The 27861-nt window shown below is 40.6% G+C and overlaps 1 protein-coding gene across 2 annotated transcripts; it reads right to left on the reverse strand.

Annotated features, from left to right (window-relative positions):
• Positions 1-15623: 15623 nt before the first annotated feature.
• Ambn (ameloblastin (enamel matrix protein)) lies at positions 15624-27211 on the reverse strand. Of its 2 annotated transcripts, none has more exons than XM_013518494.1 (11): positions 27197-27211; positions 26222-26290; positions 24010-24075; positions 21822-21869; positions 21272-21382; positions 19863-20054; positions 18877-18915; positions 18570-18629; positions 18429-18473; positions 18018-18065; positions 15624-16157 (listed from the first exon to the last, which is right to left on the reverse strand). In XM_013518494.1, the coding sequence occupies exons 1-11, from the start codon at positions 27209-27211 to the stop codon at positions 15624-15626; spliced, it is 1227 nt and encodes a 408-aa protein (XP_013373948.1). The 2 variants fall into 2 exon arrangements, with proteins under 2 accessions (XP_013373948.1, XP_005392843.1); XM_005392786.1 differs by having other exon boundaries at positions 19863-20099.
• Between the last annotated feature and the right edge of the window lie 650 nt (positions 27212-27861).

Raw genomic sequence — 27861 nt, forward strand, 5'->3', positions numbered from 1 at the left:
TTTATCCAGTGGTTGCATGTGGCACACAAAGGTCTATGTCTTTCATCTTGGACCAAGTAACACTGTATTCATTAGCCTACTTGGTCCCCAACTTTAGTTGCAAAAAGAATAAAATTTGCTAGAATAATCATTTTTAAATTAAGCTAAAATACTGAAAAAGTCTGTGTATCAAACGTATGAAAAACTATGTCTATTTCAACATCTGACTACCTTTATCTTATTTTGTGGAAATTAAATAGCACTTATAATACTGTGTGTGCACTGAGATGGACTTGCCAGTGACAGGATACCTGAAGAGGGCCGTGTGCTTGGAGGCGAACTGAGGCTTGTGCTGGGGGACGCAATGTCTATGCTATTCACACAGAGGGTGGGGTTTTGTTCTTGGCTTTAGCATACATGGGTGATAAGGAGTTGCCACTAAGCCTCCTTTTGGTTGCTTTCTCTACTTCTTGTTCTTTCTGCCACAGGGAGGTTAGTGGTCACAAAATAAACTATATTTCTTCTTCTTTTTTAAAAATTTATTTTAAAGAGAAATGAACAAAAACAAAATAACAAAAACAAAGACATAGCACAACATGAAAATAATAAAAACAATACAGAATTTCAGAACAAGATGATAGGAAATTAACAATGGTTGTTATATTACATATTGTTATCTTCAAAGTGGTTGCACAGATAATGAAATCTAGGCATGTAAGATTGATCAAACAATTAAACATTAACTGTTCCTTTCAGCAAACCAATAGAACTTAATAGTAGAGGAAGGAAAGTGTGTATATGTGTACACAAGATAGCTAAGGTAATAAACTATATTTCTAAAATCCAGGCAATGTGTTTCAGTGAGTGATGGATTGAGAAGTATACTGGATTGAGAAAATGACTCAATTTTCTTCTTTAAAGAAAAACTAAAGGAGTATTCAACTATATACCATATATATATTTTTTATTTTAAAGAGTAAAAGAAGGATAACAATAATGGGGGGGGGGCTTACCAAATTACAGACAAAGTGGTAGGAAATTATCAATGGTTATTGTTTTACATATTGTTATCTACAAGATAGTTTCTCAGGAAAACAAATAGACAAATAGTGAGTTACAGACAAAAGAGGTAGGAGATTATCAAGAGTTGTTGTACTCTACTTAGGTATCTTCAAAAGAAAATAAATAGAACTATACACAAGTGACCTATTGAATAATCATTAACTATTTTCAATGGTTGTTGTAGGAAACACATAATAGTAAACTTGCATCCATTTATGAAATAGGATAGGAACAATACAAACATTGCAGAGTTATGGATAGATTAGTAGGAAAATATCAATGACTGCTGTAATACATGTTGGTATCTTAGAAGTGGTTTCTCAGGAAGACAGAGATAGGCAAGAAGGATCTAACAAGTAGTTACAGCCTAAGGGTTGTCAAAAATCAAGGGACCCATCTGGGGCCAAAGCCATTTTTTGTAGCGTTTTCTCTCCAGCCTCCCATCGCATTGGGACCCCACAACCAGTTAGTGTCCTCTCCCCAAATGTCAGCACAGGTGGCAGGAATCCTGCTGCAGCCTTCTCTGGAGCTCCACCACAGCCTGTACTGTCAGGGGAAGAATGGCTTCCAGGGAGTCTCCACAGGTATTGTGCAAGGTCCTCCTGGTTTACAGCTTCCGAGCGGCTCTTATGACCCCAGTCCACAGGACCTCTGACTCCTCGGGCTTAGTCTGCATTCTCATGTTCTCCGTCCGAGTCCTTGTTCAGCAGCTGCTCCTTTGCTGACTCTAGACCTTTCTGGTTCTCAATGGCAGGAGCAAGAGTGGCCCATTGTATAGCATGTATCCCAGGGGTTTCTCCATGTTTGAATGATTCACACACGTCCATAGGTGGGCATCTGCAGCTGGTGCATGATGGGCCAATTGTGTCATTATTTCTCTGTGTCATGATAGTTCTCAATTGAGCAGCGGCGGCCGGCCTGAAGGCTGGTGCGCAACAGCGCTCTCGGCCGCACAGCTTCCCGTGTGCCTGGGGGCCCTCCCTCCAGGGGCCTACGAGACAGGGAGCAAGCTACCGGTTGGAAGACCGGCGCTCCCCACCCCTGTATACCATATTTTGAAGCCGTCCCTCTGTGACTTTTCCCCATTTACTCCAATCATCACTTCTTATTTTATAAGTTCTTTTCCTCTTCAGTTACCTCTGTTTGTGAACATGTTTTATGATTTGATTTTTCAGTTTTCTAAAGTGTATCTCTTTGTTGCTTTCCCTTTGTTCACCTTCTCATCCATAAATAAAGCTTTTGAACCTGGGCTCTGTGAACTCAAGACATCTTATTAAGAATTTGTGCATTGTGTTGCCTCTCCCCTGCCCCTGGCTTGAAGTGAAACACATCTTTCTAGCGTCTGTGTCCTCTACTTTGCTTTGAATGTTGCGGCCCTCCCACTGATTGAGATTTTAAGTCAGTAGCAGTACTATTTCTCCCTCTTAGATATGGTACAAAGAGGCTGGGTGTTGAACTACCAGATCTGAGTTTAAACTTCCACAAATTATCCAACTGTTCACTTAATGCTCAGTAAAATGGAAGTAATGTAACTTTCTCCATAAGTTTCTTCTGATGCTCACATGAAATATACACAAAATGCCTGCTATCTAGCAGAGGACTGTCAGTAACTAACTGATCAATACATCAAGGTACTTTTATTGCTTGATTAGTTATTTATTTTGGTACTGTGGTGTAGGAACCAAGCCCTTCAAACTGAGCTATATTCCCAGCCATTTTTTAAAATTTTGAGACAGGCTTTTGCTAGGTTGCCAAATTGCCCAGGCTAGGCATAAAATTGTTGATTTCTCTGCCTCAACCTCCTGAAGTGATGCAATTAAAAGGAAGATACTTTCATAGTTTTACATTATATCTTCTATTGTTTATTAATCATTCAACAGTAATAAATAAAGTCATAGTTGTCAGAGAAAATAGATCCTTTTCTGAGCAAAGGTGTTGAGCTGAAGTTCTGTAGATTATTACCATGGAGCGCTCCAATGCCACAGGGTCACTGAATGAAGACTCTGAGACAAAGTCCTTCAGCCTCCGTAGTGGAGCCAAATAGTATCTCAGCATTGCAGCTTCTCTGAGACCATCCCCACAGCATCTTCTCATGCCCTGAGTGTGAGACTCTCCTCTAATAAAAAAACAAGGAAACCCAGTTTAATGTCCCATGGAGTGAGTGATTAATGTTTTATACAGTTCTTGAGTGCTCTTGATGTGCAAACAAAGCCTGCTTTACAGCCGTTCACCCTGCACAGGCTATTAGGAGAGGAAACTTTCTGACTTAGGACTCAGGAGTGGGTCCAAATTCTGGTTCCCATGACTTACTTGTTTTACAATTTTGGCCAAGTGATTTAGTCTCTCTAAGCCTCAGCTTTCTCATTTATAAAATGGGAGGGAACAAAATAGTATACTTTTTATGGTTTGTTGAAAATTTAATGAGGTAATTCTTTTAAGGGTCTAAGTGTTATATATAAATAAATAGATAAATAAGCACTACATATTATTATTAGAGCTTTCTCAGTTGCTTTATTACTGACCACTGACATATTTTCTAAAGATTTTTGAGGAGTGTTTCTCCTCATTGTGCTTATTTATTCATTTAGAAAGAAAGATAGAACAAACAAAAAACCTCCAAAAGCACAACTAAGCACCAACCTAAACAGAATAGAGAAAAGGAAACAGGGTCTTAAAGTTTATCCAATTTTGCCAAATTCAAATCTGGCGTTTGGTCTGCAGATAGGAAAGTGACCTGGCGGAGACAGGGAGTAGTGTTGGTGGGTGATTGCCTGGACCACCGTCAAGGTGAGTTCATTTCTGCAAGCTCTGAGCCATCAGAACTCTCTTATACATCTTCAAGGTCAGTGTTTCAAACTTTGGAATCAAAGAGGACTGTCTCGTTCTCCATCTTCCCTCTTCTTAAGTAGAAAACGTAACCCAGTGGTTAAGAACAGTGGCCTCGGGGCTGGAAGTACGTGTGCTTACAGTAGCATTTGACTCAGTGTTTCCTTACGGGTTAAGTTTTTGTTTTTCTTCTTAAACTTCATGTAAACTGTTGTACTGTCATCATACAAGTAGTATCTTATATTTGATCATTTTTCATAATTTTCTTACAGTTTATTTTCTCTTTTCTATAAAATGAGCCATGTAACATGCTGTTACCATGTAACATGCTTATTACTCTGACTGCCAGGAAACACAGGGCTAAATTTGATGTTTAAATAACAGTGGATGCAGCTTATGTGAGGCCTAAACAAATAAAAATGTAAGGGATCTTTTTAAGAAAAAGAATATGCCGGGCTTGGTATCACATATCTGTAATCCTACACTCTGAAAGGCTGAGGCAGGATGATTGCAAGTCCAAACCCAGCCTGAACAACTTAGCCAGACCCTGTCTCAAAATAAAAAAATAAAATTAACAAAAAGAGTGGGCTTATGTAGCTCAGTGCAAAGGACTTGGGTTCAGTCTTCAGTACTGAAAAAATGAAGCAAAGCAACAAAGCCAAAACAAACAAACAAATAAACAAAAAATTAAGTACAAACTACATTAGGTACAAAAGCAAATATTTATTTTGTTTTGACAAGAAATTTCAATTTTAAAAGGTGACAAATAGTACAAACACTCAATATTTAGAAGAACAATTTGCTGTTTTTTCTACTGCTTGATGCATTTCAAGCCTTATTTTCTGTCTACTGCCTGTATGGTTCTAGTAGCAGTTGCCAGTGACACATTTAGATAAAAACATGATTCTTTGATCCTATCCCTTTGGATCACTTCCACAGGAGTAAGTACTGAGAGTTAGGCAGGGGAGGGAGGAACACTCCTGGAGGCTGTTCTTACATTAGCAATCATTTAATTACGTACAGACTTGACTGAGAGTTATATAAATAATATTCTATTAAACCCAAACTACATGTCTCCCTATGTCAGCTTCCTTAAAATGCCCCTGGTTTTTCCAACATCATTTGACTGTAGAGAGGCGTTATGGGAGGAACACTGGAGCGGAAAGAGATAGCAGACTTAGCCAAGTGTGGATGAATTGTATAAAGGCTCCTGATCACATGCGCTCATTGCCCGAGCCCCTCTTTGGTGTCCGAAAGGCTGGAGGTCAGTCCTTTCAGGCGACTCTGCCTCAGACCCTGCACTGAATCTGCCGGTGAACTCCCTTTTGTTTGTGCCTGCCTTGAAATTTTATTCATCTTGTTCCCTTCTCTTGCTGTGAACTATCATAAAAACATTTTGCAGATAGATAGATATAAACAATTTAATTAATAAACTAAAATAGCAACAGTGAGCCCTGCCTAAACACCATTCTCTTACAATGAAAGCTCCTTGGGATATATAATGATCATAACTTCATTCACTCAGTGCTAGAGCTGTGCTAAGTGCTTTAGATGACTTAGTGTTTAAAAGCCCCCCCCCCCATGTTAGGTACCATTATCCCCAACTGACACTTTACTGTTGAAAATATGGACTCTTAATAAAGTTAAACAATTTGCTCAATGGTAAGTGGTGGAATGGGGATTTGAACTCAGATCTGCTAGTGGTTAGCCAGTCACTGTAGATAGCATAGACAAAGGCAGAATGTATGTTTTACCTATCAATCAGGACTCAAGAATCAGAATTCCTTTCTGAAAGGTGAAGGGGCGTATAGACTTATGTGAAATGGGTTTATAAATTTTCAATTCCAAATACTGACACAACTTAAGATTTTTTTTTAGAAGTCCAGTTGCATGAAAGGGGGACAAATTTACCTGTCTTGAAAATAGAAGGATGTACTTTGGTACTGGAAATATAGCACATGTCAGGCAGGATGAATCAACTCTCAAATAAACAGTTGGAGCCGACTACATAATTGAGTAAGTTAAAGCTTTTTGAGCTTGTTACGTCACTTCTTGCTAGACACCATCTAATCACTTTTTCAGAGGTGTTAGCAGCTACGTGGACAGGCAGCATCTACAGTCAGGTGATGCACACATTTCAGTCCCTTTTTCTGAACAGGTCAGTGAGCACAGGGACTGTTTGTGACTTGTGTATTATATGGGCTGAGTTCTCTCTCCCACTGGTCGTCGCCCAAATTCATCCACTCCTTCACAGAGAATGGCACATTTTCTTTTCCTCACAACTGTAAGCAGGAGGCACTTAACATGCGTGGAAACTGAGGCTCTATACTACTCTGTGACAAGCATGGGCTCGGAAGCAGAGTGTGGATTTGCATCCAGATCTATTTGCATCCATTTCCTACACGCCCGAAAGCTTTCATCCCAGGGCAAGGCACACACCAGCGTGAGGAGCAGCGCTGATCAGGGCACTGGAGTCAGTAGCTGGGGGATGTGGTCGGCAGCAGCTTCCTGATGTCTAGGCATAGGCCCAGGTTGGTTCTTTTGTCTTCCCCTGAAGAGAGGATTGTTCTGAGCCCACCAACAGCTCAATACTTGTTCTAAATCCAAAAAAGTATGAACATAGCACAATTTAGCATTCAAGAAATAATTAACTGGAGAAGACTGGGTTTCTAAAACTGGACTTTTTTTGGAGACATTATGTAGTTCAGTCTGGCCCTGAACTCACAGTGGCCCCGCTGTCTCAGCCTCCCAAGTGCTGGGATTGTATGCATGTACCAGCATGCCTGGCTGGACATTTTTCTTTGTTTTTTTGTTTTTTTTAAAGTAGATTTTGCATTAGATTTTTCCCTGAGAGAAGAGAGAACATACACTTTTAGTTTTTAAAGAATTCATTTCTAAATAAGTAGAAGACTCCACCATGAAGGGGAAAACTTCTGTGAATCATAGAAACTCAGTCAGGAGAGAACGTGAGGTCATCAACCGTCCTCAGCACCTCTCTTCTGGCATGCTCAGGTAAACCCTGTTAGCTCTGCCCTCAGAACGGATCCAGCGCATCTCCACCTCTGTGGGACATTGTTGCCACCGTCCACACCTCTGCTTCTTGCCTCTCTTCAGTTTACTCTCAAACCAGCACCTAACGAGACTTTAAAAACACAAGCCAGACCATGATGCCCCTCCAAGGCTCATCACGAAGGATTTGAAGCAGTCTCGGCAGTTTCCCCAGGGCGCTCTGCACTGGCTCCGGCCTCTCTGTTATCCAGCTCCTGCAACTCTCCCCTCCCAGCTCCCCGTCCTCCACTGCCTCTCCTTTACAGAGAGATGTGTTCATTTTCCCAGGGTCTCCATTGTAGTAGTTATAGTCAGAGTTGAGGGAATTGACTTTGAGTGAATTTCACTGCATAACACCTTGTTTTGTGCTCTTATTATTTTGCGGTACTGATGCTAAATACATGGACTAACGCAGGCTAGGCAAGCACTCTACCACTGAGCTACATTCCCAGCACTTTAAAACAGTTTTTAAAAACATTTTTGAGACAGAGTATAGCAGTGTTGCTTGGATTGGTATCAAACCTATAATCCTGCCTCAGCCTCCTGAGTGCTGGAATTAGAGCTGTGTGCCGCTGTGCCTGGCTGCTTTGAGTACTGTACTTCTAAATAATTGATATCACGGTCTGTGTAGGGGATTCAATGTACTAAGTAGCAATGGTTTGAGAAGTAGAAAGGCAGAGAGAGGGAGATAGAATGAGAGTGAGAGTGTCACACACATATGTACACACACAGAGTGAGGAAGAGAAGAGAGAGACAAGAGAACAGACACAGGGGATAGAAGGGCCCTGTCTGGATTTGAGCCTCTAGCTGTTTCCCACACCCGCACACAGCTTCCAGGCCTTCCTGCTCCTACCTGGGTTCATTTCCCAAGTCACAGTCCTATAACACTCTCGCTTGCCGTAGGAGTGTTTTCACATCCTAGTGAAATCGGGCATGGAGTCTGGGTTAGCGTTCCTGCTTCTCCACTGTGCCGCTCTGTGACTAAGAAGGTGTCGGCATGTGGAGCGGTTAGCACCGGTGCCAGGCTGCAGACCCTTCAGTCAGGGAACTCCAGGCTGGCTTCTAATTGTGGGCCCTGCGTTTCACTCTGTGCGAACATAAGCAAACACTTTAGTTCAGTATTCAGTTAAAATAAAGTGTGTATTGGGCTAGCTTTTTTTCTAAGGACTTTTCAGTTTTAAAATCCCTGCATTCGAACATCACTTGGTCAGGGAGCGCTCCTTGCCCATCCCAACATCCCTTCTCCTCTTCTCTCAGCCTGCCTTAGCCTCCCCAGGGGTGTCAGACCTGACGCTGTACGACACTTGGTGTTCTGTTTACTTCTACTTCCTAATGCCTGGAGCAGTGTGTGCGCATGGCCTTCACTTGAATGTTTGTAGACTGAGTGTGGTTTCCAGGAGGGTGAGCTCTGTAACAACCCTCAGAACCAGCATGGAAGTATTCATGAAAACATATGCGTAGTACTAATAATTCCAGTACTGAAGAAGAAGGCAAATATCAGAATCTGCTGTTAGAAGGAAAATGATACGTCATAAATGTGGCTTGAAAGTAGCTCACTTGGCACATCTAGGCAGTAGGGAGATAGGAATGAAAGCCCCCAAGAGCCAAGCCAGGGCATTGGTATCTACCTGGATTTCTTTTCTTCTTCCACTTTTTCTGGTGTAAGCAGGAATTAGCTTGTTTCACATAGACGTGCCGTACTTTGTGTGTTTGGGAATCTGTGCTCCTTATTTCATGGAGGTTCCCCAGTCTTAGTCACGTGAAATGATGTTAAAAAATGTGCTAGACACATAACTCTAGGGTTGACCTTCTTTTAATGCCAGCTTTTTCAAGATACATCTTTAAATAGTACCCATGCATTTCTAGTTGGTGAATAAATTAGAATGTAATCCGCATTTACTCTGAAAGATCCACAGTCATTTCCTCGGCTGTGCTTGCGGCAGCTTATCTTTAAGTCATTATCCAACGGGTTGTTATGTGCATCTCTGGGTAGAAAACTGCTGAACCTCGGGGAAAGATGAAAGCTCAGGTGGGAGCTGAAGGCATCAGCAAAAGGCTTCCCGACAAACAGCTCATAATGATCATTTCTCAAGCTGGACCCTTTTGTTTCTAATGTCTGGCTTCTGTGAAGTGTGGTTGCTGCTGTTTCTACATTTCATCTAGTCTCTAATGTTTATGGAAGAAAGGTGTTGTCCGAACTTGTTTGGCCTCTCTGTTCTAAAGTGCAGTGCTGTCTGTGCGCTGTCATTTGACTGGTAGTCCCACGTTGTCTGCAGGAGTCAACCTGTAAGTGCTAAGCAGGTGAGGTGGGAGAGAAGCACACTTAAAAGACCAAAGCATTTATGAGCTTGAAACCTACTTTCCTGAAGAGAATATATCAAGTTCTAATAACATTTAGATACCAAGTCTGGGTCAGTTTGAATATTTGCTTCCTATAATGCAATATCACTAGTGGGAAGCTACAATGATTAGATCAGGATTTCTTAACCTTAGATCTAAAGAAGGACTGCCTTGTCTGAGTAATCACTGAAATGGTAAGCAGAATTTTGTGTTTTTTCCCATTTACTCTTCCAGAATGGTGACTCATGGCTTTCATTGGATTCTCCAAACCAAACCAAAACAAACAAAAGCAAACAACTGCTGTGTAGGGTCTGTGTGGGGCGTACTGAATGGAAATCTGGAGGCCTGGGTTCTTTAGTCTCCAAAAGCAACTAAAACTTGGAAAAAAGACCTCTCTCTCTCTGTCTTTGTTTTTGTCTTTGTCTCTACCTCTCTTTTTCTCTCTCTCTTGCTGTGTGTTTTTTTAGAGACAGAATTTTCCATGTAGCTCAGGCTAGCTTTGAATTCAAAGATGATTGCCTTTGCACCACTGGAAGGTGTGATATACCAGACACTCTGGTGATGTTATGTTGACCTGTCTAGGTTCACTCTGCCTTCCTCCACCCAGAAGGCCCCAGAAAACACTCCATCACTAAGGCATTAAGAAATTAAGAGTTTGGAAGGAGAAATTTTGTATGTATGTATACACAGGATAGTTAACATAGTTGATCTACTGTCTTCTACTTCTTTGCTGAACGAAACTGTGAATGAGTCCTTGATTGATCAATATTCCATGTCTCTATTTGTTTTCATGAGAAACCACTTTGAAGATATCAATATGTAATACAACAAGCATTGTTACTTTCCTACCACTTTGTTTGTAACTCTGTATGGTTTGTACTGTTCTTTTGCTATTTTGTAAAATGTTGCCTGTCTATTAATGTTTTCCTCCTTTTATTTTTAAAATAAAAAAAAGAAATTAAGAGTTTGTGGTTTCATTTGCTGTAGGCCAGATATAACAAAGGATGCTGCTTAGGAATCTCAATGGAAAAATAGGTGTCAGCAATAGTAGAGGCCAGATAGTAGTGCTGCAAGGAAGATGCAGTGAATGGAATAAGCCATAGAATGGAATGCTAATCAGGATGCTGGGACCAGCAGTGTTCTGTAATGATTGTTCATTGATCATAGGACTCTAGAAAAAAAACAACAACAGATGGACATCTTATGAAGATACTGCTTGATGTAAACATTCCAGATTTACTTAACTGAAAGCAGCATGGTGGGATTCATGGTTTCTTCTTTGGCTTCTAGACCTAGGGCGCCTTAATTGGGTGACACTAGATCTCTCTGACGAAGGATCTTGCAATATATATCTTCCCAAAGCTTTTTATGAAGGCACCTGCAGCAGTTTACTAGGGAGACTGTGGGGCCTGGTGGAGGAAGTGCAATACCCACAGTTTCTGGGGTTATTACACAGTGGTTCTGAGCCAGAAAGTCCCTTATAATTTATTAATTAATGCTTATAGAAATCAGATGAAAGCTGGAACCTTGGTCCATACCCATCTAACAGTGAGTCTGATGGCTTTATTATGTGATACTTCCCCTAGTCTCAGAATGTATCATGAGAATAGTTAAACAAATTAATTGGCAGGATCCCACAAGACTCCTACACTGTTAGAATGCATGATATAGTAGGAAGTGTCAGCTGGAAGCCCCTAGAACTGCACTCTGGGGAAGTGCAGAGATCAGTGTCACCAATGATGTCTTGAGACATACAAGGAAGATACCCTACTACTTCTCCATTGACATTACCTGTTTGGCTGATGCAAAGACTAAATGGCCCTTGGGGTGTTACAGTGGATTGTTGCAAACTCAGTCAGGTGGTGTTGACAGCTGCACAATTATTTCCGTACATGGTCACTTTTTTTTTTCAGATGTGGTAACTTTTGTGGGCACACAAAATACAACACAGGGCATTTAGTGTGAAGGTATTTATCTGGTAGATGATTTCTTTCTATTCTAGTCAGTATGAAAATTCAGAAGCAGTTTACTCTTAAGAGACAGGAACAATACCAGCTTATAATATTTTGCCCCAGGACCATGTCACCTGTCCTACCAGCTGTTAGACTATAGTCCTGAGTGTCCTTGACCACCTTTGTATTCCATAGGATGCCATGACTAAGACTCTGAAGTCACAATGCAACAGAATTTGATTAACATGAAACAAGTCACAGGGTGGAACACAAATACTGCACAGGTCCATGGGTGTGGGGGTCTAGGAATCTAATGCATATCAGGATAGCTAAAATTTTTTGGCAACTTTTTGCTTCTTGTGCTACCCTACACAAAAAGGCACACTGTTTTTGTACTTCTTTGTGACAGTATGAAACACATATCATATAACTTGAAAGGCTGAAAATTTTGAATAGGACCTGGAGCATGAAAGGGGTCTATGCTACAATATAAGCTTTGGGCTTTATGATCCAGAAGAAGCCCATGTATTGGAAGTATCTACAGCAGTATGTGACATGTAGCCAGGCCAGTGAGGAGAGTAACAGAAGAGATCTTTAGGGTTTTCTTTGTGAAAAGTAATTCATTTTGACAATTTCCTCTTGCCTCCATGGGTCCTGATAGAGACAGCATGCCTTACCACTGGAGGCTAAGTGGTTAATGCTATTTGAGTGACCCGGCATGGACTACGTGATATACACCCAATTTACTGAACCAGAAAAATGAACATAAACAATAGCAAAGGAAATTATTACATATGGTACCAGGAATTGTAGAAGCAACTGGTTCAGATGTCCATGTAATTCTTCTTTGTAAGTTTGATGACTTTTCCTCAGTCCACCGTATTTGTAATCACAGGAAGTCCTTTGTGAGTAGATTGCTAGATATCCAGGTCTGTCCTAGGTAGTACTAGTTCATACTGTTTTCCAGCATGTTGGTTAATGACATGCCCTTTCATTGTCAAAAGTGTCCCAGATAGTCGATTAAAAGGCTACCCTGCCTGTGACCAATTTATGGAGAGGAAAGAGTGTGTTTCTGGTTTGTGGATTTCTGTTTGGCGTTCAGGTATCAACTAGAAATGGCCAGTCAGTATACATCATTCAGTGAGCAGAATTTTAAATTAGGTATCTGGTTATCTATTTTGTGTGGGAAGGGAGATGACCTAAGAGATTGAGTTACTGACCTCAGGTTCTCTAGATTGACCACCTAATCAAGGATTTGGAAAGAATAAAATTGGAAGATTGGTGATAAGGAGGTATCAGGTTAATAATATTCCTTAGTTATTGCAGATTGATCAGGTCTGCAATCTCCCAAATGAGTATATGGTGAAGGCTAAACAACAAGAGGCACATGGAATGATTTCAGGGCTCCAGAAGGATCAAAACCCTCTCACAGAATTCAAGATTCTCTCGGGGCTAAGAACAAGACCTTCTCTGGGGGGTCCTGTATTTGTTTGGGTAACAGAAGAATGGAGGGGAGTACTCAAAAAGGGTGGAATCACTCATGGACTTCTCCAAGTAAGGTGTTAACTTAATCTGTAATAAGGATTAGGTTAACACCCCCAGGAATGAGATGCCTGAGGCTATAGTCTTTATCTAGTTGAGATTGGATCCAGGTGTCCTTGGCTGTGATCTTTTTTATCCTTTGAGAATTTCTGGCTTCATCCACCATTACAGGTTTTAGTAGGGATGAGTGACTCACAGAGGTTCACTTACTATGAGTCTACCATCCATTTCCAGACAAGGAGCCTAGGCCTTGGACAGATTCACAAGTGAACAAATTAATTTAAGTCCTACTCAGGGCTGCTTTGTAGTGGTCTCCATCAAGGAAGATCTAAAAAAGGTTGTTCAAGAAGACCTCTCTGAATGGGGCATGGTATAAAGATATTTATTTCTCATGTGTTTACATGCCTCATAGAGGGAAACTACAGGAGGAGAAATTCCCCATAATTAAGATAGTTCTGCTTATGGGTGACATTCAGCCTCTTTCCCTGACAGCGTTGGTGTCTGCTCAGTGTGCCAGTGTTCAGAAAGACTGTGGTGGCAAGGACAGAGGTCACTGAAGACTCTACAACATGCGATCCCTGCTCACCAAAATTGAGGTAGCTATTACTACTAGTTATCAAGTGCCCAGCCTACTAATAGCCAAAGTGAACTTTGAGCCGTGAGGTGGCAACATTTGTCAGCACATGTGGTCTCACATAAGCTGGCTGTGCATTTCAAAGAAGTACCAGAAGGGCCAGGGATAGAGATTGAGAATGGAGGGTGCCCGGGGTTCCACCTGCCTTGCACACTGATCTGAGCAATGTAGTTGAGGATAGCAATATGCAATGTAGCAACTACTGTTGATTCATATTATTTTGTCTTGAGACCCTGTATCACTTTGAATGTTCTTGCTTTGATTTGTTTATGCCCGTGATACTACTACACTGCTACTGTTCTATTTTTTTGTTTGTTTGTTTCTCATTTACTACTCTCTTTAAAATGAAAGAAAAGAAATTGAGAATGGAAGGGCACAAATTCATGAGATAATGGGAACAATTCCATTCTTCCATTGTTACTATTGCTGTTTGGCTGATGATTTTTTTTTTTTTTTTCTGGTATGGGGAATCAAACTCACGACCTCGCACTTGCCAAGCAAGTGCTGTGCTGCTGAGCTAAATCCCCAGCCCTGGGCTGATGATCTTTAAGAAATAGATCCGTTGGAAATGAAGGAAACTATTGTGATTCAGCAATTCCATGTATTTGCCTTATTTAATTCTTATAATAATTCTTATAATAATAGGTCCTTTAAAATAAAAACATAGAAAGATGAAGTCTCATAGACCCCAAGATATAATATCAAGGTCTGAACCCAAATCTATCTTTGACTTCGCTGATTCTTATGAGGCTGTTGGGCACGCTAAGGTGAGTCTTGCTTTCTGCTGGCTACTATGGAAGTCATTCTCCTGCCCTCACGCTTTGGCTGGAGTGACCTGATGGTTGGCAGCCCCAGCCTATGGAGAGGGATGAACAACATGCTTTGCTAAGGCTCCTGAAGAATGCCAGGTTGGTGATATCTCAGGGCTCTCTTTCCTTGGGGACATCCCCCGAGCTCTTCATCAGGGAACAGAGGAGACTGAGTTCCATGGAGTCTAAGACCTGGGCCGGACAACTGAAAAGAAAGTGGAGAGAGTGGAGCTGGAGGCTAATTTTCAGGGCTGACTGGATCTGGGCTTGTGATCTCTCACTTTGGGTGTGTAGCCTTGCCTTGGTAACAGCAAGGGTCATTTTCTACAGCCCCTTCCCCATGTTACACTTCACAGACTGAACTAATTCCCACATGGCTCTGGTGGTTTTTCTTCTTGGGGGCCTCATTCTGCAGATGTTTTTGATACCATCCTGTAGAAACTTGTCTGATCCCTCCCAGGCCCTCCAGTGCCTCTTAAGCTAGATTAGATGCCCAGTCTCCGTGGTTTTGGGGCACCTTGTATTTGGTCTTTTCATAGTGCTTTGCACGTGTGCTGTAGCACTGGGCATGCCTATTTAACAGTGTTGCTGTGAGACAGCACATGTGAAGTAACTGAGCTTAGCTTAGAGCAGTTGACTTGTTATTACTGTGATAATTTCTCTACTTGCCAGTCATGCCCCTTGTGACATGTGAAGGGCAGGGCTGTGTGCGTGATCACTGCATAGTGCCTAGGATTTGGGTAGATATTCAGTAAACTCTGAATGAAAAAAATGGATGAATTGAATAACGTGAGTTAATGAATAGCAAAGGTAAGGGGTGCTTATGCTTTTCTTAACTATCTTCATATAAATAATAAGCATATATTCCTGATATATCCAGTGAGAAAAAATTCTTTATTTAAAATAGGCTAATTGTTTTTCTTTTACTAGATTAAATAAAATATTCTACAAATGAGAATTGTAATCCAATATACGAAACCCAGTAATACCAGTTAGGGGTTCTACACCAATCCCCATCTCATGAAGTTTAAATGAAATAGCTGAGAATTCTGAGACTATGTGCCTTTGCTTAGAAAGAAAAACAGTACCACATTTTCTGGATATAATAGTGTTATGCACACAGGAGAAATCCTAAAATGACTAAGACAGCTAAGAAACAAGCTTATTAAATGCGGAGACTCTCAGACTTGCTCTGGCGTTATTAATGGTATTTCTAAATCACGGAGACAGTCGACACATTTTATTTCAATAAGAGAATGAAAGCAGGGAGGGGACCTAAGCTATTTCTAGCCACTTGTATTTATTGACACATGCGTGGTGCTCTCAGCGCCTGTGCGGCAGGAGGGTAGCCAGTGTTTGGCGGAGAGGTACACTACGGGGATGAAGGTGGGCAGCCCGTGCACACAGAAGCGGGCTGCGGGCTGAAGGCGGTCAGGGCTCTTGGAAACGCCACGGATCATGCATCATCTGGGGGTGGCGGGCTTTGTTTCCTGGCACCAGTGTTTGTGGAGTGTCTGGGGTCATTGTGGTTTCCATGGTAGCTTCTCCCAGGGGTGTGGTGACATCAGCACCATAGGTCTCATAAATCTCAGCTAATTCGGGGGTCATCAGAGGATCAGCAGTTACCGGGGTGACCTCAAGGGGTCTCTTCCTCTGCCCTGAGGGGCCCCTTGCCATGCTGGGGACATTGTCATTAGGGAAGCCAAGCAGCCCTGTGCGGGCGCCGGGTGCTATCTGTGAAAGAAGAGCTGCATTTTCGGCATCCTCTGCCTTGGTCTCGTGCAGCGGGGAGCCTTGTGTCCCTCCTTCTCCCTTCTCGGGGCCTTTGGTTGCAGCTGGGGAGTCGAATTCCAGAGTGAAGTCTCCAGCCATGGTTGGATCTTGGGGCATCCTCCTGACGGTGTGCCTCACGCCTGCAAATCCTGGCAGCAGGGCTCCGTAGGTCACGGGGCTGGCTCTTCCTCCCTGGAGATCAAATATTTGTCAAAGACACCGTTATTATGGGCCACTGACCATGCCATTGCAGTTATACCTGAGAACCTAGAAAAAAGCTGATAGACAACAGGGAGCTGGCTGACAGCTTTGTGTGAGCACATTAGTTGTGAATCTGGCTTCAAAATACACAGGAGAGGGTTCTGCACATGTCTGGGTAGGGGAGGCGACTTCCGCAAAAGGTGGAGATCCTTCCCCACTTAGCTGGACAGGAAGAAGGGGAGCAGTATGGCAGCCGAACAGAAGCAAGGCTTGAGACAGTTTGAGTTCAGTTGGAAGAAAACAATAATCAGTTGAAATGGATGCTACTGTCATAAATAAACAGACACTAGCTTCATCACTACATCTGTGGAGGGTGCTTTGCAGGATTTTGTCATGGTATTTGTGAATGTCCTCCAAATGAATGAAGCCCCATGTGAGGATTTTTCTCATTTTCCCCTCCCTATACCCTTCCCTCTCTCCCTCTGTTCTTTCTCTGCCTCACCCTCCCTTCCTCCCCCTTCCCTCCTTCCCTTTCTCTCTCCTTCCTCCCCTCTCTTCTTTCTCTCACTTTGTCTCCTTTTACAACAAGTATTAGAAAAAGCCCTATTTCTTTGGAGGAACTAAGTGGGAACCAATATCTTGAACTATTTGCAACTGAGTATAGCTGTGTGACTTGCACTTTCATGTTCTGATAACCTCATAGTTTGGACACTTAGAATCCTACCTTCAGTTTTTTGTTGTATTTATTGTGGGTGTTTCATAAGCTACCACAAAATCTTTGGAGAATTAGACAGAATATTATGAGATTGTAATTGGCCCTTGAACTTCTGATTTCCAGTCTGCCATGTAGTGCTGGAGACGCTGTGTTCTTTGCTTCTACCTTCTCCTGGTTCCTTACTGAGTCTCGGCTTTCACAACATCTCCTCCAGAAATGCCACTGTGACTCCTGCCCTGCGCTCTCTTCCTTACTTCCTATTTCCCACTGATGATATGGTTGTTTTTTCTAGCTCATGGCTTGGACATTGTGTGCACTACTTATCTCTTCCATTTGTTAGACTAGCAGCTCCTTCTCAACAGGAGTTGGATTGGTCTTGTCTGTGGGGTCCTCCTTCATGCAAGCCACACAGAAGGCCCTCAGAAATGCTGAGGAGTGTTCTTTTGGGGGAAGCACGCATGTGCTTTTAGTAATTTGATTTGATAGGCTGTGTAGTTAACAATGACTTGTTAATTCAGTGTGGCTTTTATTTTCTTTTGTACTCTAACAGATATAAGAGGTACAAATTTCCAAGGGAAAAAGTCAAGCTGTATGAATTAATAGATCTCAGATCTTATAATGCCTATGGATAATAACAAAGTAAGACTGTACTTCCCGACTTAGTGCACTTCAAAATTTTATAATAATCAAACTTTAGGGTTGGATAATTTTATTTCCCTTTTAGACTTTAATTTTGAGTTGTATTTTATTCTTGCTGCCGCTGAGTTGGGTCTTTTGGAGGGTAGATGGCCCTAGAAGGAATGGGAATCCTATATGCACCACACGTATCTTTTTGATTGAAGCCCTTGCTGGTCAGTGATGGTGGTCGTTCAGGGGAGATAGCACTTCTGTTCATATAGAAGGGCTGAGGTAAAGCCCTGTGCTCGAGGACGGCCTCACTCAGAAATAAATGGCTATAGGACACAAGATGAGAGCTTTGGATACTGCCTCAGAATCAAGCATTTGGTTCTGGAGTAGAAAAATCTGAGTCTTGAGCTCCTTTAGCTACTTTCATCACCAGTGTCTCCTGTAGCCGGTCATCTCTGACTGTCTGTCCCTGGCCACCGTTTTCCGAAGAGTCATAAGGTGCTACTTACGGGCATTTCTTCTGAACTCATGAAGCCAAGTCTTGCTGCAGGGGCACTCTGTTCAAAGGGAACAGTGCATCAGATCACGAACCGGCCGCCTCCTAGTACCCTCCTAGCTACTCATGACCAATTCCAGGTCACTCAGCCTTCCCCTGACCCTTAGCATTGATGCTGTGGCCAGCGGTGGCGTGGAGAGTCAGTTTGCCAGATCTAAAATTTACTTTTCCTGTAATGCCTTTGTGTGTATGTCTGGCCAGAATTCTCCAAATAGGAAATGTGCTTCTGTAGTATTTCAGTTGCTAATGTAGCCATTTAGGCAATATTTACTTGGAATGTCTTGTGTGAAGTCTGAGTTTTTGTAATTTTGCCTCTTAAGACAACATTTAAATAAAAATGATACCTTTTATAGAATAAACTTACCAGTTGATTTGTTCCATAGGACATGTAAAGCATTCCAGGATAAAGCTAAACAAAATAAAATAGTTATCACAAAATGCGTTTTCCAAGGACAGCAACTTTTAAGTAAATTGCAAACAGAGAAATGGCATTAAAAAAACTTACTGTAGGTGGTTTATTTTGTGGCACTAGCACCCGTGGTACGAAACGGGCTATTTGGAACACCTTTAAGTGGTGGAAAACAAAATAAATAATTCACACAGGCAAATCCCTACTACAGTAGTTTCTAAGAATTATATTAAACATATTTGCAGATAGTTTAGTTTGAAAAATTAGTACTTGAGATTTGAGAAAGCAAAGGGACTCATAATACTTCATAGATAAATGGGATGATTTAAAAATTTTATTCAACTTTTATGAAATATAGAGTTGCTCCCCCCCAAGAAGGTGTGTCATTGAGATCTGTACTTACTGATGAAATTTGTGGATCTGCAAAGTCCAGTACTGGGAGCTGTATCAGAGACGAATATTAAAGTTAACAGCCAAGGTAGACAAACTCACACCCTTATCTTGTTTATAATTACAGGAAGGCATTTGTAAGATGCGTTTCATGTTCTATTTTCCTTTAGTCTTCTGAGGGGATGACCTAGGAGTTTACATGGTAAATGACTGCAGCTACTGGCAGGGAGGTGAAGCATGGCCGTCATGAATTTGCTATAACACATTTTTGAACTGGAACCTACTTGTTTGGTTTGAATTCTGGCTCTGCCACTTAGGTTTTATTTAGCCCTGGGAAAATTCCTTATCTATCTTTGTAAGACTGTAGTTGGGGTGACGTGGGGGAATGGGGACTGTGAAATGTCTGCAACCTGCTAGTTATGTGGCACATTCCTTTTTCTGTCCATTGTTCTCTTGTTACATTATTACTAGGTACTTTTACATGGTTGTCATCTCTCCACTGAGAGATAACATGTATTCCTATTGTTATACAGAGGAGTACGTGTCCTCAGTCTTTCCAACACACACACACACACACACACACACACACACACACACACACACACATCATAGCCTGGACTTCCCTAGGCTTTCCTGTTTCCTGTGGAAGTTTTCATCTTTTGCAACTAAGAAACCAAGTTTTACAGGCACAAGATCTTTTAGAATCTGTACCATCTCTGATGGCAAAGATCAGAAAAATAGGTGTTTATGTTCTACTAAAAAAATGTTTAGAATAAAAGGCTGCTTGATAACATATGTTACTGCGTTTGGCCGAGGGCTGTGATTGTTTAAATGTGGTTTGCAAATTGGTTTTCATTCATTAGCTAGGTAGGTGACCCTAAGGATGACCTAAGCGAGGGCTTTCACTCAGTGGTGGAGGGCTCACCTGACCTGCGCAGGCCCTCGGTTCAATCCCCAGAGCCTCCCGTTAAGTCGATGGGGAGATGAGGGAGGAATTACCTCAGGGTTTAGTGGCATGTCTGTTGGGGCCACTTGCTGCTGAGCCTCTGGCAGTTCTCCGTCCTTCAAGGGCAGCTGTCTGGGGTGCATCGGAGGCTGAGGCCCTCCCTTCGGGGGTGCGTCTTGGACAGCAGGGGTAGCAGTGGGCTGCTGGAAAGGCTTCAGTCCTGGTTGTGGAGGCTGCTGGGGTGGCTGAGATGGGAGAGGTGGGGGGTGCACCGGCACAGAGTACTCGTACTGTGGAGAGATGGGCAACGTGTCAGCAGGGACGTGCCCTGCACGGTGGTGTCTGGAGCTTGTCTCACAAAGGCCTTGGGTGCACTCAGCATGCACGGGGGCTAGGGACATGTCTCGAGGCAGAGGTTGCAGAAGAAGCTGAGACAGCGTCATTTGATAAAGCACTGTGTGTGCTTGTCTCCTCTGCCTCCTTTGGGACCGCCGTTGCTCAGGGGGACGGAAATCTACCTGAGCCTTTTGGTGCAGGGAGCCGTTTCTTCTTCTTGGCTATAGTGACTACTGTATGCATCTTCATTTTGCAACTCTGTTATTGAGCTGTAATTATTTGTCATAAATCCTTGTCCCCCAGTTAAGTGAAAGATATATCATTATCTATCTATCTATCTATCTATCTACTTTTTTTTTGAGACAGGGTCTTGGAATTGAAAGCTCCTGTTAAAACCACTATTTTTTTTTTTTTTTTGCTTTCTTTAGAGATCACTCATGAATGACAATATCACTGGTAGATCAGCTGCAAACTCCTCAATTGGCAGGGACGTTTCAGAATTATTTGCTCGGCTTTGCCACAATAATTGCCTGTGTTTAAACTCCCATGGTATTCACTTGTTCTGCCTCACAGTTTAACATCATGAAGTGTGTTATCTCATCTCTCAAGCAGGTTTGAAATGTCCTGAGCCTGGGAGGCACTCTAAAGTGTGTCAACCTTCGCTCTCGAGCACAATTTGGTTAATATACTTGTTAAGCACCTGATAAACATTGTTAACAGGTTGATTTGTGGATTTTTAAAGGGTTCATTAGGTTTTAACCAGGATTTTTGTCATCATTTGAAATTTGCCTTTGAATAATTACTCAGAAAACATTGTTTAAGGTGAAAATTGTCCAGTCTGCTTTCGTTCTTGAGGATTGCTTATCTGTTGTTATTGCTGCTATCTTTAAGATAGATCTCTTGTATTTTGGAAGCCATATCTTTCTATCTGAAATAAATGCTCTAATGGTTGAAATTTTTAGATAGTTTCCTAAGTGATAAAAACAGTTATAGAATTTGGTATTACTAAAATTATTTTAAAAATTACTGGTTCTTTTCTATTGCTGGTACATCATAACTTCCAGAAGGCAAGCAGGGAAAGATATCAAAGCTTGAAGTTCCAAACACATTGCTGCCATCAACTTACCTGTTGGGTTTCATGTTCTCTGGGTCTCAGCCATGGGAAAGACGACGGTGGTGGAAGGAGACCTTGCAGCCACAAAGAATTAAGTGATTTTCCCAAGCCAAGCCTAGAATACTGAAGATGTGGGGAAAAAATGAACATGCACACATGTTAGTGTTATGAATGCAAAGTAAAAGGGAAAGTCATGCTGGTCAATGTGAAACGAGTGGGTAAATTCTCCCTTCCAACAGACGGAAAGTCCGCTCTGAGAGAGACTGAAGTATTTTTATGAGTTTGTTTGAGCTCTTTAGGTACTGCTGTTTTGGCCGTATAATAAAATCTATAAGTCATGAAAGGTTTTTTTTGTCTAATGAAAATTCAATATTGTTTTTATTTTTCCCCGGTCACACTACCTTATTTTGTTTTAGGCTATTTCAATTACTTATTTGTTCTTTCATCATTTAGGATATTGCCTATTCATAAACAAATGTTATGAATTACAGTGCTGCTGCTACCACTGCCACTTTAATTAATATTTTCAAATATTAATAGGAATATTTGAAAATATGATTACCTGAGAAAGTGCGTTTAATCCTTGCAAACTTCCCAACTGTCTCATTGTCTGTCAAGAAAAAAAAGGTGGGTTAGTGTTTATCCCATGCATTTTCTATTCTTTTGGTGCAACTGATTTCTTGGGACAACATCATCAAGACAAACTTGGGGTAGGAAATTTTGAATAAAGCAAAAGTGGACACAACTTATCTGTGAGAAATTATGTAAAAACTGCTGCTGTTGTTGTTTTATTAAAATAATGAGCTTTTAAAAAAATAATTGATTAAAGGAGAAAAAGTATGAGTTAAAAGGGTCACATTGAAAATGGAAAAAAGCTCATTTAATTAAAATAAATATAAAGATAATTGTGAGGATATTGTTTCATTAACTTTCCCCCTCCACGTGAATTACTTTGTCTCTTACAAATTCAGCCTGAAAAGGAAAAGAAATTTGAACAAACAAAACAAAACAAATCAATTTTTGCTGTTGTCCTCAACAAAAAGGCCTCAAAATAATGCATATAAAAAACCCTGGAGGAAAGAGTATCTGGGTAGACTGTCTAGAATGCTGCCATTATTCCATCAGAAAGTCAGTTCCACTTTTTAAACGGGAAGGTAGAGTGTTTTATATTCAAGTTAGAAAGGGAGAAACTTGGTGACTGCGTAGATTATTATGATACAAAATTCTGTAAAATCTGTGAAAAATTGTAATATTTATCACCTCACAAATATTGAAGTATAACTGTCAACTTTTTAATTGATATGGTCAAAATTTTTCTATTTTGGGGAGTTTTCTAAACAATGGATATTATTTATAAGAACTACAATGAAACAAAACTACACAGGAAGTATAGTACAGTGTTGCTGCTACTTTTTATTAGTGTGAGTTTGCACAACGTAAGAATTAGTTCATTCTGGAGAAGTGGTGCTCATACACACCACATCTCAATCGTTTTGCTCCTCTTTCCTGCTCTTTCTTCGTGGGTCCTCTACCCATCTCCACAGAGTCTACCTCCTATTTCCTACCATATCATTTTTAATTTTTGCTTTTTAAATCAAGTCTCATATTAGAAAAACCATTTACAGTTTAACCTTTCTGTGCCTGACTTATCTCCCTTAGTGTTATTATGGTCTCAAGATCCATCCATTTTCTCATAAATAACTTACATTTATCCTTCTTTATGGCTGAGTAGTACTACATTGTGTATATATACTACATTTTCTTTATTCACTAGGCTACTTCCGAGATTTAGTTATGAATTTTGCTGCTATAAATATGGTGTACATGTATCACTGTAAAAAGATAACTTTAACTCAGGAAGATACCCAGAAGAGGTATAGGTGGATTAAATGGAATTTTTATGTTTAATTTTTTGAGGAATCTCCATACTGACTTCCGTAGTGGTTGTACTGGTTTACACTCCTACCACCAGTGTAAAAGGGTTTATTTTCCTGACAACCTTGCCAGCATTTGTTGTTTTCTGAGCTCTTGAAAATAGCTATTCTTACTGGAGTAAGGTGGAATCTCAGTGTTTTTTTGATTTGGGTTTTTTTAATGGCCAATGATGCTGAACATTTTTTTGTGTACTCTGACATTTGCATTTCTTCTGAGAAGTGTCTGTTCATTTCAATTGTCCATTTTTTTATTGCATTTCTTTTGGACGGGGTCTGTTTTTTTGAGTTCTTTATATATTATGGATACTAGGCCCCTGTCCAAGGATTAGCTGGCAAAAATTTCTTTCTACTCCATAGTCTGTCTTCCTGGCATCATATCCTGTACAATTGTTAATACTACTTATAGTGCTTCTTATAAACATTTAAACTTTGTACAGTGAGCTTCTGCATGAGAACTTTATCATGTAAGATATTATAAACAACAGGGCTAAATATAAACCATTTGTGACCATAGGAGAAAATACTTTAATTAAATGTAGTGATTATGTTAATATATCTGTAATATATACAAGGTATTAGCAATTAGTATTGCTTTGATTCACACACAGATGATGTTCTCAAACATAAAACATCTAAGATATTAAAATTTTGGTTGACTTATAAAACTTTAATAGGTATCACTGACTACTCCAGAATAGCTCAAGATGATAGCTATAGCTTGTGACTAGGAAAACTCAGAGTCAATGCATTATATCTCCCCACAATCAGGAACAGATCAATGTGAAGATTACATATGAAGTCTTTAGAATTACTTACCTCCAGACTCAAACTAGCCATGCCAGGTGGTGCCATGTTTGGTGCTCCCGGTTGCTGAGGAAATGCCTGAATGGAAATAAATACTTTTGAGTTCTCTTGGCAAGAAGCTTCTTTGAATGTATCCATGGAATGCCTGCTGGGAACAGGAAATCCCCTAGTCTACAAGGGCTAGCCCAGGGTCTGCCATCTTGGCTTACTATTCAAATCACTTGGGCTTTTGGACAAAGCATGGACAAATTTATTTGGGATAATTATAAAATGTAATAACTTTGCTCCCAAATGAATCACCTATCTTTTGTGTGCATCTGAATGCCATGTTGCTTTAAAAGCAAAATTTTATTTAGTTTACCCAATCAGAAATATAATAAAGCAACAAAATATAGAACTAATCATACTTTAAAACAAATCATACTTTATATAAAACTAATCATACTTTATAGCCATCAAAATATAAAACTAATCATACTTTATATAAAACTCTGGTACCTTGGGGATGCAATCCCAGCATTCTGGGAGGCTGAGGCAGTAAGATTTCAAGTTTGAACGCAGTCTCAACAATGTAGTGACTTAGTGAGTCACTCAATAAAATTAAAAAAAAAATAAAAGGGCTGAGGGGGCTGGAGGTACAGTTTAGTGGCACAGCACCTGCCTGGCAAGTGTGAGGTCCTGAGTTCGATTCCCAGTACCAAAAAAAAAAAAAAAGGACTGAGGTTGTAGCTAAGCACAAAGGCCCTGGGTTTAATCCCAGCACCACAAAAAAGAATATTTTATATTCTTAAAGATAATTACATAAAAAAGTAAAAGACAGACTTGAGCTGAATTTTCATGTGCTTTTCAAAAACCTATACGCTTTAGGCTTGTGGGACATAGTGTGAGATCACAGCACTGAGAAAACTGATGTGCAAAATCTGAACTGCTTCGTATCCAAAGGGTGTCAATGAGTCCTCCGTCACCCTTGGTGAAAGAGGATGAATAAACCTGCTGATCCATGTTTATACTTTTAGATCATATCAAAGGTATTCTTTTCTTAAATAAAAAGTATTCTATCTCTAAGTATTATGCTATTATACTTAATGTATTCACTTAAAAGTCATTGAAAACACAGCTATATTTACAACTTGCTTTTTAAAATGCGAGATATTTCCCTTTCTAAAGTTTTCTAGTATTTTCATGTGTTAATATGCACAAATACCAGTGGGGAGAAATGGGGAATGGAAGAGTAGGAATTAAAGTAAATTGGATTTTGAGAAGTTTTAGTTCCTTTGGGTGTTCTCACAATCTAGTGTCAGGAGATTGAAATGCCTTCCTTCCTTCATTTAAACCCTAAGTGCTGATGGAATATCTACTGAATACATTGGGGCTACTTTTCCTTTGGGGGTAAGAAGGTCAGGAATTCCACCCCGTAGTATTTCATCCCCTAGGTTTTCATATAAATAAAAGTCCACTTTCTGAGTCATAGTGCAAATTTTTCCAAGTCATGAATTGCGGGAAGGATATTACAAATGTGTATTAAACCTTCTGGGCTGAGAAGAGGGTAGCTCAGTAGCAAGGAAGAGTGTCTGTGGTGCCCGTGTGTACGTGGGGGAACTTGTGTGTGTGACAGGCAGCTTGTCAGAATTTGTGGGGACTGTAAGAGCAGAGCGCCCTCCATTGGCCAGTACAAAGAGCACATTTGGGCAGATCCAACTGCAGAAAAGTATCCTTTCCATTTGCTCCAAGTCATAAACAAAGAACAATAGTGACATGAATGTAAATAGAGGATACATTTTCCATGAGGAGTGAAAAGGAAAAGAACACCTGATTCAGTGTTGGCAGTTGTCCTGTTTCTCAGAATGGATCTGATTAACTTAGATATGGATGAGTATAAGTTCAGAGTGTGATACATTAGACTGCCGGCCGGAAGACTAGGTGGCCACCAGTGTCAGTATCATACAAAGAAAAGTTAGGGTGGCACCTTTAGTTTTTCTTTTAAGCATTACTTTTGGAATATTTTAAATATTATATGTAGTAGAAAAATTGTATGTTTGATGTACTGCTTTTGGGTGGCCAAGGTAACGTCTGGGAGAGTGTGACTTCTGATTCCACAGCAGCTATCCCACTGGATCAGAAGCAAATGAGTCCACACATGAACCTCAGCCAATGTCCCTGCTGTGTTTCTTGGCACCCAACAATCCAGAGTGCATCCAAGGCCTGCTTGAGAAGACAGACTTACCGGCACTGCAAAACTCATCTTCAGGAGAGACAGGAGCAGCATCAGGTCCTTCATTTTGAACAGTGGAATCTAAAACACAGTTGGGTTGGAGAACTAAATCAGATGAACTTTTACTTCAAAATGGTTAAAAGACATTTTTAAAAAAAGCATCTGAGTCTATTCTTCTAAAACAATCAGGTTTTAAAAACCAACAAAAAGCAGGATGTCACTATACAGTTGACTTATACTTACTATGTTCTGGAATGAATTGATAAACAACTAAAAGTATTTAAGCACTTTTTAATGGTACTACAGTCTAAGTGAAGATTTAGGGACCACCCCCATGGACATTCTCTAAATGCTGTGCTTCAACTCACAAAATAAACATGAATTTAAAAACACCTCCTTTAGATGAAACACTGGTCTATCAAGTACCATTCATAGGAATTTCCACTTTGCCTGATCTCTGGGATGAATTTGAAATGCACTTGAAATGTAATAAACCATTACTTCTTAACAAACCTTTATTGTAGATATTTGGAATATCATTTGATGTTTAGGTTATCTGCATAACCATGCCAAAACTTGTCTTTTACAAATTAGAGGAAGTCGAATATGTTAATTTCCTTTGCTATTACTGGAAAATATATCCTAATACATTTTGGTCTTTATTCCTGAAAGGAATTATCTCTTTATTTGATAAATTTGAAAGGCTCTTTGCTTTTATATGAATGGAAGTCTGACTAACAAGAGATTTGCTCAACTTTTAATACCTTTTAAATAGCCACTGACACTAATAATCACAAAGAGTTAAAAAAAGTCTACAGACAAATCTTTTTTTCTTAGCTGGGTGGGTGTTAGTCATGTCTTCTGGACCATGCTAATGGATTACAATAAGCTATTATTTAGCACCTTGTGATAAGTGAAGATAAATCCACCCTGGAGATAGGAAAAAGAGCGTACAGAAAACACGGAAATCATAAAATCATGTTTTACCTTAGACGGTGACATTCACAGTGTTCTGAGGGCCTGCTGATGCCAATCAAGATACTTCTAAGAAAAGAAGATTAAAGTTTTTTTCTGCACAGTGCCCGGGACACTCTCTGTATCTCTCATTCACGGAAGATCAGAAACCTTTATTTAAAGTGCCAATCCACCAATCAAAGTGGAGCAAAATGGAGGAAAAAAAATCCGTGCTCCTGAAATTAGTCCACACCCTTTTATTGCATGCGAGGACATTGGCCCTGTAGGGTCTCATTATTTTTAATTGCAACTCAGGGCCTGTATTTATTCAGAGTACTTGATTGCAGGGAAGACAGCAAGGGAATAATGGACCTAGGCTCAGAAGACAATCATTTTGGGGAGCCGGGGGAAATATATGTAAAATAGGTGCAAAGCAAGCCATTATCTGTTTTGTGCAAGTGTTTATCTGTAGATAAAGCTAGTGACCCAGTGCGGCATTCTCAAGATTTTCCCTCACCTGCGTGCTGTGGTGAAAGTAACTCCCTTCCCTTCCCCAACACACACACACACACACACACACACACACACACACACACACACGCATACTCTAGAGGGAAACACAAAAATACCTTCCTGGGTTTAAAACAGAAGGTAAAAATGTGCAATGGACGATAAAAGTGATGTGGAATTTTTGTTCA

Source organism: Chinchilla lanigera, unplaced genomic scaffold, assembly GCF_000276665.1.
Source record: "Chinchilla lanigera isolate Chin_1 unplaced genomic scaffold, ChiLan1.0 scaffold00046, whole genome shotgun sequence".
Taxonomy (NCBI): domain Eukaryota; kingdom Metazoa; phylum Chordata; class Mammalia; order Rodentia; family Chinchillidae; genus Chinchilla; species Chinchilla lanigera.

Excerpts from the sequence above, each read along its gene's own strand:
- Ambn (XM_005392786.1), bottom strand. Across the intron at positions 18,916-19,862 it reads ACATGCCACTAAACCCTGAG|CTCCCAGTACTGGACTTTGC; the intron begins GTAATTCCTCCC and ends TCTCTGATACAG. Across the intron at positions 18,630-18,876 it reads CAGATCCACAAATTTCATCA|GTGTTCCAAATAGCCCGTTT; the intron begins GTAAGTACAGAT and ends CACCACTTAAAG.